Below are 15318 nucleotides of genomic sequence, written 5' to 3' on the forward strand. Positions count from 1 at the left end.
ATATGGCAAAACCCTGTCTCTACTAAAAATACAAAATTAGCCAGGTGTGGTGGCGCACATCTGTAGTCCCTGCTACTCAAGAGGCTGAGGCAGAGAATCGCTTGAACCAGGAAGGCGGAGTTTGCAGTGAGCTGAGATCGTGCCATTGCACTCCAGCCTGGGCGACACAGCGAAACTCCATCTCAGAAGAAAAAAAAAAACACAAAAACCTCCCCAGCTGATCCCAGTATGCAGTCAGTGTCATGCACCACTGCTCAGATCCACTGTACACACTGCTTAAGGCAGAGCTCTGTACGTAATGCTCTCTGCTCAGAAACCTCAATAGCTTTCAGTTGGTAATCAATTTAGTACTTAGAGTAGAATGCCTAATTCCCATCCTCATCCTAGGCCAGTGACTCGCAAAATGTTGGCAGAGACCAGAGATACTGGTGTCACCTGGGAATCTGTTAGAAATGCATGCCAAGGCTCCACCCCTACTCAATCAGAAACTGGGGGAGAGGCCCCACAAGCAGTACAGGCGATCCTGATACAATTTCAAGTTTACCAACCATGTTGTTTTTTATTTTTTTATTTGAGATGGAGTTTCACTCTTGTTGCCCAAGCTGGAGTGCAGTGGCGCAATCTCGGCTCACTGCAACCTCCGCCTCCAGGGTTCAAGCAATTCTCTTGCCTCAGCCTCCTGAGTAGCTGGGATTACAGGCGTGCACCACCACGCCCGGCTAATTTTTTTATATTTTTAGTAGAAACAGAGTTTCACCATGTTAGCCAGGCTGGTCTCAAACTCCTGACCTCAGGTGATCCGCCCACCTCGGCCTCCCAAAGTGCTGGGATTACAGGCGTGAGCCACCGCACCCAGCCAGAACCATGTTGTTGTTGAGATGTACTTTATTCCTCCTGCCTCTCTTACTCAGTGTTGGACTAGGATAAAACATCAGAATAAACAAGGACTAGTGTCTCTCCTCCTCTACACCACCACAGTGCCTAGGCATAGACAGTGGATGCCTCTTAGCTCAGCTTTTGTTGCCACAGTTTATTGCTCCCCCACATCATTTAGACATTTAATTACATTTTTGTTGTTTCTTATTTCCTATTGTTACAAACTAGTGTTAGAACACTTGTTTCCCCCAAGAGAAATAAACAGATTTTCTCTCTTTTTTCTTAGTTCCCAGAAATGAATGCTATGATCATGCGAAGGTTCAGTTTGCCGGGAGATGTAGACAGAGCTCGACAGTATGTGTTACAGGTAAGACTATTTTTAAAAGAAAGGCAGCAGCAGGAACAACGTGGCAAAGTCCTTTAATCCAAAAATGTAAACATTAAATTACAGATACAAGACTGTTTGGTCAACTCTTGATGTGACAAAAACTGAGAAGGGAAAACTCATTTTTCAGATTTTTTGTTTTCATTTCTCTTCTAGACTACTTAGGAAATATTTTGTTTTAACTGGTCTTGGGTAAGGCACAGATATTAATGTCTGGTAAAAGGTACCTAAGTGATTCTGGTGAACTGTTAGTGTTGAAGCAGAGTGGTGTGGAACCAGCCTTCCCTGTGTCCATCAGCAGAATCACTAGGCCCCCAGTCACCCAGCCTCAGCCCCAGCCTCATCCGTGTCCCCATCCGTGACCCCACGTGGGCTGCAGCTGCACTGCTGCAATGGGCTACTCCTAATTGGGCTTTCCTAGTCTGTCCTACCTGTTATAAAAGTGTGACTAAAGACATGATCATTGAAAACAATTAAACCAACATAGGCAAACTATACATTTATACAAACATTTTTCTTTTAAAGGGAGAACCATTTAACCCTGTTTAGGGGCTAGTGGCTTGTTTTAAATATATTGCCACATATCTTCAGAAGCTTTCTGTGGAAGCCACATCTCTTTGCATGACTTGAGTTTTGGTGACTGACTCTCTTGAGAATGAGCCATTTCCAAGCTCACCATCATTTGCAGCCAACAGATCTCCTGGATGAGTCGGAGTGAGCAAAAACAGTGTTACAAAGCAAGTGTGCCGTGAGATCCGTACTTAGTGTGGTACCTGAAAGACTTCCAAATAATTACCGTTCTGATTCTTAAAACATTTAAAAAGCAACCCCCAACGCCTAAAAGGTTATTTTTCTCTTTTAACTGACTATGCTGTTAAGCCTCATCATTCACTATGGGTTACTGGCTTTTTTGGAGAATGGTTTAAAAGTACTATTAAAAACTATGGGAGGGAGCTGGAGCTGATAAGTGTCAATATCCCTGGGAGAGGTTCTGGCTTCAGAAATAATGGTATTATTGAAAGCTGGAGTGGGAGGTGGAACTGAAAAGAGGGAAATTAATAGTAGCACCTATGGAAAATAGCAAAGTTCCAGCAATCCTAGCCAGAAACGCATTTAGGGAAAACAAAAATCCACGGGAATGTTCTCTGAACAAATTCTCCAAAATTCTAGCTCCCTGTTCACCCACATAGCTTCTAGTCCTATTCCCTCATTAAATGTGAATAGACAACTCAGGGTTACAAATGAGTTGACTAAAGCTTGCTGAACAAAAGAGTGGGACTAAAATAACGGGGGGGGGGGGGGAAGCTCAGGAAAAACATAAATAGGAGGATCCAAAAATATACCACATTCACAAAACAAGACAGGATCAGACTTTTTAAATGAGTAAGAGCAAGTTCTAAGAAACTGGAAATGACTGCAGAGCAAACTCCAAAGAACGTCTGCAATGTGAAATTGAGGAAATCCTCCCAAGTGTAAAACAGAAAGGGGGAAATAGTGAAAATAAGAAGAGCTACAAGGACCGGTGCCATCATGTAACAAGTATTTCGGGAAGAAAATTAAAAAGTGGTCACTTACGCAAGAAAAAGGTGTCAAAACTGGCTCAATGAATAGCAAAAATACTGGGTGCTAGAAGGCAGTGGAGGAAGGTCTTGCAAATAATGATTAAACATTTTAAACCTAAGATCCATTAAATCTGAAGGCAAAAGAAAGTCACCACACATCGGGACTAAAACACTGACTTCCCATAAATACTTTTTCTATTTTTCTGAGACGGAGTCTCGCTCTGTCGCCAGGCTGGAGTGCAGTGGTGCATCTCGGCTCGCTGCAAGCTCCGCCTCCCGGGTTCAAGTGATTCTTCTGCCTCAGCCTCCTGAGTAGCTGGGAACACAGGCGCCCGCCACCATGCGCGGCTGATTTTTGTATTTTTAGTAGAGACGGGGGTTTCACCATGTTGGCCATTGTGGTCTCGATCTCATGACCTCGTGATCCGCCCAGCTCGGCCTCCCAAAATGCTGGGATCACAGGCGTGAGCACCACACCTGGCCTGCGTGAACACTTTCTGGGTAGGTTATTTGCAGATGTACTTCAGCAAAATGTGTGGAAAACACTGAGAGAAGGCAGGCTTCTGTACAAAAAGGAACAGCAAACTAAAATGTGTCATGTTTTGAGCAATTGGTATAGAAAATCAGATTTCTTTCAACCACAGTGTTAGGAATATTCTATTTCTAAATGTCAGAGGGGTCTGGGCGCACTGGCTCACGCCTGTAATCCCAGCACTTTGGGAGGCCGAGGCGGGTGGATCACTTGAGGTCAGGAGTTTGAGACCAGCCTGGCCAACATGGTGAAACCACGTCTCTACTAAAAATACAAACATTAGCCAGGCGTGGTGGCACACGCCTGTAATCCTGGCTACTAAGGAGGCTGAGGCACGAGAATCCCTTGAGCCTGGGAGGCGGAGGTTGTGGTGAGCCAAGATCACACCACTTCACTCCAGCCTGGGCAACAGAGCAAGATTCTGTCTCAAAATAAATAAATAAATAAATAATAAATGTCAGAGGGATCATGAGCCATGGAGAAGGAAACAGAATTATAGTATATGACTTGATTCTGCAGTAAATATTTTTACATCATAGAAATGATACTTTATTAGTATTTGGCTTTTAGAAAGAACCAATATTTTAAAACATGGTTACAGAATAGAATGTAAATATCCATAGTCTAATAGTATAGTTAAAGGACAGGACAGGAGCTCATACAAGATAAAATCAGAAGTTGATGCTACCTAACAGAAGCAATCAACAAAACAACTAAAGACAGCAGTGTCATGATCAGGAGGCACAATATGGGAGGGCTAAATCCTCAATAAAAAGGTAACAGATAATAACTAAAACTGGCAATCAAGAAATAAAAACTAGGCTGGGCAAGGTGGCTCACACCTGTAATCCCAGCACTTTGGGAGGCCAAGGTGGGCAGATCACTTGAGGCCAGGAGTTTGAGACCAGCCTGGGCAACAAGAGCAAAACTCCGTCTCAAAGAAAAAAAAAAAAAAATACAAAAAAAAAAAAAAATTAGCTGGGTGTGGTAGCTCATGCCTGTAATCCCAGCACTTTGGGAGGCCGAGGTGGGTGGATCACCTGAGGTCAGGAGTTCGAGACCAGCCTGACCAACATGGAGAAACCCTGTCTCTACTAAAAATACAAAAAAAAAAAATAGCCAGGAATGGTGGCACATGCCTGTAATCTCAGCTACTAGGGAAGCTGAGGCAGGAGAATTGCTTGAACCTAGGAGGCAGAGGTGGTAGTGAGCCGAGATCGTGCCATTGCACTTCAGCCTGGGCAACAAGAGCAAAACTCTGTCTCAAAAAAAAAAAAAATACAAAAATTAGCTGGGTGTGGTGGCATGCGCCTGTAGTCCCAGCTACTTGGGAGGCTGAGGCAGGACAATTGCTTGAACCCGGGAGATAGAGGTTGCAGTGAGCTGAGATCACGCCGTGCACTCCAGTCCGGGTGACAGAGTGAGACCCTGTCTCAAAAAAAAAAACAGAAAAAGAAAAACTAATGGATAAAGTGAGTGCCTTTGGAAGAAAGGAACCTGACTTTCTTCATAAACCCTCTGTACTTTCATTTTGTTATGTCTTTATTCTTTATAAGTTTTACTTGTGTTTTTTTTACATTTAAATGTATAACAATACTTTGTATGTAGAACTTTTGAGAAAGTCAAGTAAAAGGGGAAAATGGATGACCACGTAATATTGATGAGCTAGTTGTTTTGCATGCTAATAGAATAAAAATTTGCTTCAATATGAGAAAAAGGCCTAAAGGAAGTTAGCACTATGAGTCGGGAAAAGAACATTAGAGATGTAGTTTGACTGTTGAAACTGTAACCCTCAGCTCATCTGATCTCAAAACTATGTGTTCATTTATTATAGCAGGAAGTTAAAATGCTGATCCAGTCAGTGACAGGCATCTGCTCTGTTTTGTTCTGTATCTCGTAGAGTGATGGTGTGCAACAAACAACCTACCTCGCCCAGCAGTACTGCCATGAAGCAATAAGAGAGATCAGTAAACTTCGACCATCCCCAGAAAGAGATGCCCTCATTCAACTTTCAGAAATTGTCCTCACGAGAGATAAATGACAGCTCTTTCTGTTCTTTCTGGCAGCTACCTTACCAGACTGTGCCTAAAGAATTTTGTGGAATACACTTTGTTTGCTTCATGTGCAGATAACCAAAAATCATTTTAAAAGATATCAAACTTATTGATGGGCAATTTATTTTTTTTATTGCAAAAGTTTTTTCAGAAAACTTTTTAAATGTAATTAAACCATCTGAATCTGTCATTCTAGTCCTATAAATTATAATCGAGGTATCTTGATGGTTATATGTGGTATTGTTTACACTGTTAATATCCACATGTAAGGCCATTACACAAATAAATAATCGATGTTAAAATTCAAATGGTTTGTCTTGATTTACTGTGGGAGTAAAGATGAGAAAAATGTGAAGTCTGCATTGAAGTCCACATTAGTTATATTTTAACAGTATCCAAAGTTTCATATAGGAGAATGGTTTATTATAAAAGACTGTACATAAAATTTAGACAACAGGTTATATACAAATTAAGAGAACAATCCACTTCAAAAATGGAAAGTAGAAGGTAGCTAGCTGATCACTAATGATACTTTGTTTAAAATTAACAAAGGCAAAATGCGTATGAAATAGTCACATTGATTTGGTAGCAGTAATGGTCTTTAATTTTCAGAAATAACTGTTTTGCACTAGTCTTACCATTCACTATGGTGTTACAAGTCTGTAACGTCCAGTACATAACTGTAATTTGAATTCCAAACAAATCCTCAATAACACAGAAACCCACACTTGAGTGCTCTACTTTAATATCCTAAGCAATATAGAATTATACACAAGAAGAGAAAACATCCCTCAGCCCTCCCTTAAATTAAGAGACACACAAAGTGCATGTGTTGCATTTTGATTATGTCAAAAGACAATACAAGTCTGTTCATTAGGTAAATCTCTGTTCACTGATTAATACATGACCCACCTTCTTTCCCAATTATTTTATTTTAAAATTCTAATGTTGCTAGTGCCAGGTAATGGATTAAATAGTGCCTATTCACAAATCAACTGTATCCACTTTTACAATATGTAAAAGGTACTTTTAACTTCCTTTCATTGAACCAGTGTACAACAGTCCACTGCAAAACTGAAGGACATGGCAATCCTTACGAATTTTACTTACAGAATGAATGCACACAATTTGACACATTTTCTTAGCTTCAAAAGATTCTTTAAAAAAGGAATTCAGTAGATTGACTTGTAAATAACCATTGCAGATTTTGAATCTGCAAAAACCCGTCACATTGCTGTTGGGACAGATTAAGATAAGGCTAAAATTTTTTTCCAAGTTAACATATTGAGAAAATAGAACCATAATTCTGCAATAAATCATTATCTTTTATTTTTTTTTTAAAGCAAACCAGTGAAGGAAAGGACAAAAACCTTTGGTTCACTTATGTATTTATGAATGGAAAAAATTTATAATGCAAATTTCACTCATTAAAAAACTTAGGTACAAATTACAACATTACAGATAATTCTCTTTTTGCTTCTTTTGTTTCACATGGAGACCCTTGGAGACTCAATTCATGTTAAGACACCTAAGTATGAGTCCTCCAGGTAAATATTACACAAATGGGAAGCATCTTGGAATTTTTAAGTATATTTCAATACATAAATTTTTATGCATGCTTTAAACAAACAGTATTTTTTTAAATGAGAGAATCTAACAAAAAAAGTCTGACCAGCACCAGCATTTAAATTTTCTGATTTTAATATTAGTCTGACATAGCGTTAGTAATCATGCTGCACTGAAACATGTAATGGTACAATCTGAATAATGATTTGTTAAATATTATACCCCACTTCCCCCAGAATATTTAGGCTGGTCATAAAGTTAAAAATGTGTAAGTAAGTACATAAGCATAATCAGTTATGGACAGCTTCTTGTATAAATTGCTATTTAGCAATACACAAACTGCCTCAAAGATTTATGCTTACAGGTAGACATTCAATTTACCAATAAAACAGCATGTTCTGAAAATATGGGCACATTTTAAAACATATTAAGACAGTTCTGTTAACCATAATTGTCCCACAGTATGACTGAGTAATAAGAATCTACTTTAAAAGCAAAAAAAAAAAAAAAAAAAAAAAAAAATTAATCAGTATAGTGCATGATTGATTCAACATAGTTCCCAGGGAACAGACCAGTCACTCGATTGCAGACTCCTTCATACCAGCCATCATCATTCTTCTTTATAACATAAATGATTGCACCCTCCATAAATGACAGCTCATCATCCTTGTCTTTTGTATAATCATATATTGCAACAACTATGGAAAAAAGAGTTGAAATATCACATGAATGCACTATATCCAACATTTACTTGAATTTTAAGACAAAGCCAATTAAATATATAGCACAGCAAAACCATTTTTATGAAGATTTCTTAATTTTTGTATCTATCAATATAAGTAGGTCAGTGCCAACCATGTACTTATATCATTGGCTTAATCTAACCATGTACTTAACCATGTACTTATATCATTGGCTTAATTAAGAGTCAAATGACAATCTGATTAGACTGAACAGGTCAATAGGTTCTGTCAATCACTTTAAGAAAGCTCTCTGAACTTCAGAATTTATTAGATGTTTCAATTCATTCAAATACCAAGTGCCTATCATATACAAAGCACCGCTTTTCGAAATAATTATCAGGCAAAGCTGCATAGCCATTCAGTAAACCAGGTAACAACCCAAGCTATCTAATTTGAAAATACACAGTCACTGGAAGGTAAATCACATCCTACTCATTCAAGGACCCATGCTAATTTAAGGTACTGTTCCCAGATTTTTTAAAAAGAATATTTACTTACTTCAAAGGATTTTAATTAATATTTAGAGAACGTGGCAATTCTGTGGTGTCTGTAATTCTTTTCAGTTCAAGATACAGGTTGAGTAACCCTCATCTGAAATGCCTGGGATCAGAACTGCTTTGGATTTGGGTTTTTTTTTCCAGACTTTGGAATTTTACATATAGGTAATGAGATACTATCTTGGAGATGGGATCCAAGTCTAAACACAAAACTCATTTTTGTTTCACATACACCTTACACACATAGCCTGAAGGTAATTTTATTTTTCCCTTGGGAACACTGAATAAACTGTGTCATGTGCCTGCGTTCTGACTGTGACCCATCACATGAGGTCAGGTGTGGAATTTTCCACTTGCGGCATCATGTTGGAACTCATTGTGGATTTTGAAGCATTTTGAATTTGGGACTTTCAGATAGGGATGCTCAGCCTATATTCACTTCCTTTGCAAACTGCTGTGGAAAGCAATCTAAAGTGTATCATGGCCCATGGACAAATCCAAACCACTGCATTTTTTGTAAATAAAGTTTTATTGCAATATGGCCACATCTACTTACTCATGTACTATGTCCTCTTTTACGCTACAACAGTAGGACTGAGTAGTTGTGACAGAGACTGTATAGCCAGCAAAGTTTAAAATATTTACCATCTGGCTTTATACCAAACAAAGTATGCTCACCCCTAGTTCTTGGGAAGATACTTTTTAATCCTCTACTATCAAGTATATTACCCGATATGTCATTCCAAATTTATCAACTTCTATAAATATGGTCCCATTTTCATAATTAAATTTGCTTTACCAAGAAAGAAAATATGGGTAAAAACACAATTCAAGGCCACTCAAGTTTATCATCCTCATAAGTAACAACAGCTCTCTATTTGAAGGTATATGGGAATCTAAAGTAGAATATTTAAGACTTTCTTAACAATATGTAAATTATTTACCGTTTAAAAATATAAGGCCAGGAGTGGTGGCTCACACCAGTAATCCCACAACTGGGAGGCTGAGATGGGTGGATCACTTGAGGTCAGGAGTTCAAGACCAGGCTGGCCAACATGGCAAAACCCCGTCTCTACTAAAAATATAAAAGTTAGCTGGGCGTGGTGGCGGGCACCTGTAATCCCAGCTATTTAAGAGGCTGAGGCAGGAGAATTGCTTGAACCCGGGAGGCAGAAGTTGCAGTGAGCCAAGATCGCACCACTGCACTCCACACTGGGAGACAGAACAAGACTCCACCTCAAAAAATAAAAAAATATAAAAGGAAAACAAATTTACTTTTGCCACATATCCAAAACTTGGGCAGGAAAGAATGCTGCTGGTCTCAAGAGCTACAGCTACTTGCTTAAAGACTGTTAACCCAATAAAGTCAATAGAAGGAAATCTATCAAAGGCAACCAAAAGTGTTCAACTAAATTACAAGCATTTTTCAGAACTCTATAGAAATACAGATTTGATTTTATTTTTAATTGATTCCCATTTCTGCAAAAAGAAATACAGATTTTAAAATAGCACAGAACTAGATGAAAAAATAAAAACTAGAAACAGGATTTGTTTCTTCCCCACCTATATTTCTTAATAGATAATTACAGTGAATATTGGGTACTGTAGGTAAATTACGACTTTATAGTAGTTCATAGTTTCATGAAATATAATCCTGGTAATTTGTCTTCTCTTTTATAAAATCACCTGACGCCTTAATTGAGGCTTTTCTCATGATAGTACTAATAAATTTTTAAAGACAGATGCTCCTCCACTTCCATATGATGGGGTTATGTCCCAATAAACCCACTGTTTAGTGGAAAATATTGTAAATTGAAAGTACGTTTTCAACCTATAACTTACATTTTTTACTTATAACAGGTTTATCCAGACAAAGCTACATCATAAGTTGAGAAGCATACTGAATGCATATCATTTTTGTACCATCATAAAGTTGAAAAGATCCTAAACTGAACCATTGTAATTCAGGGACCATCTATATTTAGATATGAAAGGTCATCAACAGAGCTTGACAGAACTTTTAAAATCTTTACTAATTACATATAACTCCATTTTTGTGCCTTAGCTGTTTCATCTACAAAATGCCATCCAGCAAGTTAATCTTCAGCTGAACACATATGTAGTTTGAAAGCAAATCTAACACTGCAATTTTAATTTAAAATACAAAGAAAGAATCACCCTGTACACTGGGAATAATACAAAGCTTAGGAAGTAAGGTTTAAGTAAATCATCTTGGCTGGTAAGGCAGTTTAAAAGGCTGAGAAACATTGGACTAGATGTTCTTTATAGTCCTAAATTTCTACAATTAGGTTATATTCCTTCACATCAATTCAATGATTGTACCTTACCTTTCTCAATATAATTCTTGGGGGCCCAAGCAGGATCCCCATCTGCATATGGATCATTATACTGAACTACTGCAGCCTCCTCATCTTCATAATCCACTGGAGGTGGTGGTGGGGGAGGTGGAGAGTCATCAAACATGGGAATGTCATCTGGTGGAGGTGGTGGCGGTGGAGTTGGACTATCAGCAACTAAAAAGATTCATATGATTGATTTGAATCACAAATAAGTCTAGATGGAAAGTTATAAGTTAACAGAATTTAAGAAAGCTCTAACTTAAGTACAGCATGCACTATAATAAAACATGCAATGATTAGAAATAAAAGCTTGGTGTGTTAAAGTTTATGCTACTCAAGAATCATTTAAAAATAACAAAATGAGCTAAAAATAAGTGTATCTGGAAGTATTACAAATTAATGAATGCAGGGTGTTAGGAGACAATGTCTCTTTTTATAAGGATTATAGGAGTAGTTTCCTTATTCCAAGGTTCAGATCGGGACAAATGTTAACAACCTAAACTAAATCTATGTCACTTTTGTCATTTGGACTGCAGTAAACGATATGAGTAACATTACATTAATGGTTTGATCACTTTTCACTCTGCTCATTCATGCCCGATTTTGGCTTGAAACAGCTTTGGTTCCCTAAAAATTGAGTCTCCCATGGACAGATTTTTGTTTCTTTGCTGATTATTGTTTGTTTTGATGGAGAGAAAGTTAAAGTTGGTGGTATTAGGTCTGCTTCTGTGTATAGATTTTCTACTCTGTTATTTACATTTTACAAGTTGAAAAAATGGAAAAAGAATCCCCAACCAGTAGAAAATCTAATTGAATATTTTTAAAAATGTTTATATTCATAATCAGTTTTTTTGTAGAAAGCAAGCTAAAATTTTGCGTTATTGCTAGTAAAACATAAGCACGGGATGAGGGCAAGCCTAGATCCTAAAGATTCAATTTTCTAAGAATACATCAACAATTAAGATTTAAACATAAAGTGTTGAAGATGTAATTAAAAAAACAAACAAAAAGAAACTTATAGTAAACAAAACAATAAAAATGACTCATACCTCAAACTCTAGATGGTCGTGGTCAGTACATATGTGTGTGCTTTACATAGTCAAAGGTGTAAACAGGGAAATGGGAAAATGTCAGGCTAGAGCTCTGTTCAATGAACTAGCATAATATCAGGTAAAAATGCTCCTATTACTTAAAGAATTCAAAGCTGGAACCCAACTAGTGCTTAACTTAAATTTCTGATCCATAAAATTCTTTAAAAGTTCAAAAGACATATGAAAATGTTTTCATACAGATTGATACAGGAATTATATAATTCCTGCAGGGGAGAAGTTCATAATACAAACACACTAAATCAAATGCCAATTTCTGGGGCTATTTACGTGATCAAAGAAATCAGCCGTAATCTATTTGTCATACAGGTTTAAACGTTTACCCTCCTGGGAATAATGTGCTGAATATACAACCAAGGGCTCCAGGTTTAAAATATTTGCAGATAATGACCCTATTTTCATAACCACTTCAATGCTGTGATTTCTATTTTATCCTCTTGAGGGATGAAAGGGCTATTAGAAAACAAATCTTGTATGGTAATGCTCACTCTAATACCTATCAAACGGGTCTACAATTAAATTTTCTGCCTCATTCCTAGATCCATTTTATCGTTGTCCATAACTTCCTCTATAAAACTTTTTAATATTATTGAGGACAGGAAAATGGGTATGGACCCCTCCCAACATCAAACAGCCATAGTTCATATCCTTAGTTTGGCTTAATGTGTAAATTATATATGTGGGTACTTTGAATTTACTCTCGATTTATCACACTAGTTCAATGTTTTCACGAAATTGTCTTTATGTCCAACTGTTGTAAATCTACATGTCTTATCTTCAAATTATGGCAGAAGTCTTGGTTAATCTAATTCTCTGCATAATCATAAAGAGATGCAAACACACTGCTGACTTTTTTAGAGGCTGGTATCTTAAATTGAAACACTTATTAATAGGCTAACTGCTACATGCATTCATTATCACCCACTTTGAGTGTCATAATAAACTGGGTATTTAAGAGAAGAACACATAAAATTTGTACTTCATAAAACATTTAAAGTACTGATACATATTTTAACACCAATCTTCCTAACATACTTTCAAAGAAAACAGAAACCAAATAAAGTTAGGGAATCTGTGGCACAAGGAGAATCACTGACCCAAGTTCGTATGTTTGGTAAAAAGAACTAATACCAAGAGCCTCTTTAGCAAAGACCACACATGCCTAGAATAATGCACACTAATACTGGATTTCTATATAAAGAAAAGATTTACCAAATAGCTAGTCAGTCACCATTGGACTCACAAAACTGATGTGCATTATGACTATTTTAAATTATTTCCTAATAATTGTTAGTGGTATGGCAGTTCAAAAGTTCGCACTGTCTGTCTTTAAACTCTGCAGCATTAATGACCAGCAGTTTACCCTTACTCATTTATTTTTAAAAATAAGATTCACTTCTATCTATCCATCCATCCATGCATTTATTTATTTTTGCACTCTATTTATTTATTTTTGCACTCCTAGGCTGGAGTGCAGTAGTGCGATCATGGCTCACTGCAGCCTTGACGTCCTGGACTCAAATGATGCCCCAGCCTCAGCCTCCCTAGTAGCTGGAACTACAGGCACACGCCACCACACCTGGCTAATGTTTTAGTTTTTGTACAGACAGGGTCTTGCCGTGTTGCCCAGGCTGATTATTCATATCTTTTTAAAGGTTTGCACACATTAGGGTTTTCAAACACATATTAACAGTAAGGATGGCTTACACTCAGAAATGTCAACATTACGAAACAACATTTTATAACAAGCCAATTGGATCACACATTTCCTGAAGGAAGGGGCTTTTGTCTTAAACTGCTGGTATTTTTCACAGAGCCTGGCACATAACATCGAGTACACAAATATTTGACTGGCAGAAGGGAGGGAATGGGGAGAATAACATAACAGGGTCAGCAAAAGCTGAAGAATGGAATTTGCCACAATATATCGTCTTGGAGGATAGGCTGGGCAAGTGGGTTATTCATTTGTTCAAACCATCCTGAGATTTATTTTCATGGTGATGGTCCAAATGAAGTAAATTAAAAATAGACCACATTACCATCAGTATGCTATTCTAGCATATTATAATTCAGTAAAATAGTGGTATTTTTCACTTTATATAACATTCACTGTGATCATGCAGTTAGGATTATACATCTTCTGGAATTTCAAAAGTAATCAGGCAGTAATATAAATTAGTCTATCCTGATTAAAGCTATATATCCAAAATAACTTCCCCCCCGCCCGCCAAAAAAAAAAAAAAAAAAAAAAAAATCCCTGAACTTCATTCAAGAGAAGAACTAAAAAAGTTAACTGATTTTCATATTCAGAAACAATCTTCGTGGGCCTGGATGTAGCCAAAATGTGAAAAGGATGCTAAATTGCTTATCACTCACCCTGAAATGGATAGCATCAATGTAATTTACTTATTCTTGGCCATTCAATCTTATCCAAACAATGAACCTTTACGTAGATTCAATATCATGTATGTACGAAAATCTGAGGCTACAAAGCTTTCCCTAAAATTTTTTTGTAATTAAGGGGGGAAAACCTGCCCCAATTTCATATTAAATTTAATCTCATAGTATATCTACCTATATCTTGATAAATTTATTAAAATAAAATATGCTTTCTAATTCTAATAAATATTAGAAGCTAAAAGTTCCCATACAATTTGAATTTTTGTGTTTGATTATTCTTTCCTTGAGATTATGTAAAGATCAGATCTCCTGTTTTAGGATCATGTAAAGACATAAGAAAACTGCAGCTTTGAAATTTATATGGGTCAGTAACCATGCACACAAAGAGAAAAAACTGAAGACCGTGCTCTTCAGTTTCAGTAACATATCTGCACCTATTTTCAAGATAAGATTAGCTTCTCAATAAAAGTAAGGAAAACGATGACTCATCGTCAGCCATGCATGCTATAAGGAGACAGCCTCTACTCTTCCATAGCTCAGTTTTTCCAAACTTACTGTTTTCCTGCACCCTGGCCACGAAGCCTGTGAGAGGTATCTGTGGAGTCAACTGAGGCATAGGGGGAGGGGGTGGAGCAATAGAAACTGGTAGCAACAACACAGTATGGGGGAAGTAAAACAGATAAAGGAAAGAAAAGGAAACAAACAAAAAGCAGAAGTCAGTTACAAGGACCACAAACATAAGTATGCAAAGAACAGTTTGCAAATGAAACAAAACAAAACAAAAAACAAAACAAAAACCTGCAGAACCTTCGAGTACATTTCCCACAAGCAAACCTAAAGGCCAAGTTGTGCTTAGCCAATTAATTAATTTTATAAAAGAACAAATATACTTAATTTAATCCTAATGTTATATTGTTTGGGAAAGATTTAAATTTACCATCACACTCACTTTATTTGGTAAAATAAAATTTTCAAATTATAAGGAAAGACTTCTAAAATAGGTAACAATGAAATACCTACATAGGTTTCCAGAATATTGTGTCTTTGCCATAACTATAACAGGTTTGTCTAGCTTTAAGGTAATGTTGTAAATTGGGACCCAAATAAATAAAACAAATATATAATAGCTGTTTATTTCATATATCAATAAAACTATTAATCACAGGTTTCCTTTAAAGACAGTTCTTATTATATATCTAAATTCACACACAGCTCTCCAGGAAAAACTCTTGTT

General features: G+C 37.0%; 2 protein-coding genes across 28 annotated transcripts in view; one reads left to right on the top strand and one right to left on the bottom strand.

Moving 5' to 3' along the window:
* PDSS1 (decaprenyl diphosphate synthase subunit 1) overlaps window positions 1-5717 on the top strand; it is a 51328-nt gene extending 45611 nt beyond the window's left edge. For 6 of the 8 annotated variants that reach the window (XR_012417543.1, XM_005564831.4, XM_074001268.1 and 3 more), the window contains 2 exons: window positions 1163-1243; window positions 5256-5717. Coding sequence is in view for 6 of the 8 variants with exons in the window: in XM_005564831.4 (XP_005564888.1) it covers window positions 1163-1243; window positions 5256-5396 (222 nt within the window). In the remaining 2 variants the exon portion in view is untranslated. Of the gene's footprint in view, window positions 1-1162; window positions 1244-1786; window positions 1960-5255 lie in introns of those variants that run through there. The other 2 variants (XR_006700811.3, XM_045399723.3) reach the window with 2 other exon arrangements.
* A 93-nt stretch (window positions 5718-5810) lies between these two features.
* Window positions 5811-15318, bottom strand: part of ABI1 (abl interactor 1) — a 117424-nt gene continuing 107916 nt past the window's right edge. For 10 of the 20 annotated variants that reach the window (XM_074001266.1, XM_005564823.4, XM_005564822.4 and 7 more), the window contains 3 exons: window positions 14640-14726; window positions 10564-10749; window positions 5811-7673 (listed from right to left, as the gene is read on the bottom strand). In XM_074001266.1, the coding sequence (XP_073857367.1) occupies window positions 7498-7673; window positions 10564-10749; window positions 14640-14726 (449 nt within the window). In that variant the 3' untranslated portion in view covers window positions 5811-7497. The remainder of the gene's footprint in view (window positions 7674-10563; window positions 10750-14639; window positions 14727-15318) is intronic. The other 10 variants (XM_005564829.4, XM_005564826.4, XM_015455668.3 and 7 more) reach the window with 1 other exon arrangement.

Source organism: Macaca fascicularis, chromosome 9, assembly GCF_037993035.2.
Source record: "Macaca fascicularis isolate 582-1 chromosome 9, T2T-MFA8v1.1".
NCBI lineage: Eukaryota > Metazoa > Chordata > Mammalia > Primates > Cercopithecidae > Macaca > Macaca fascicularis.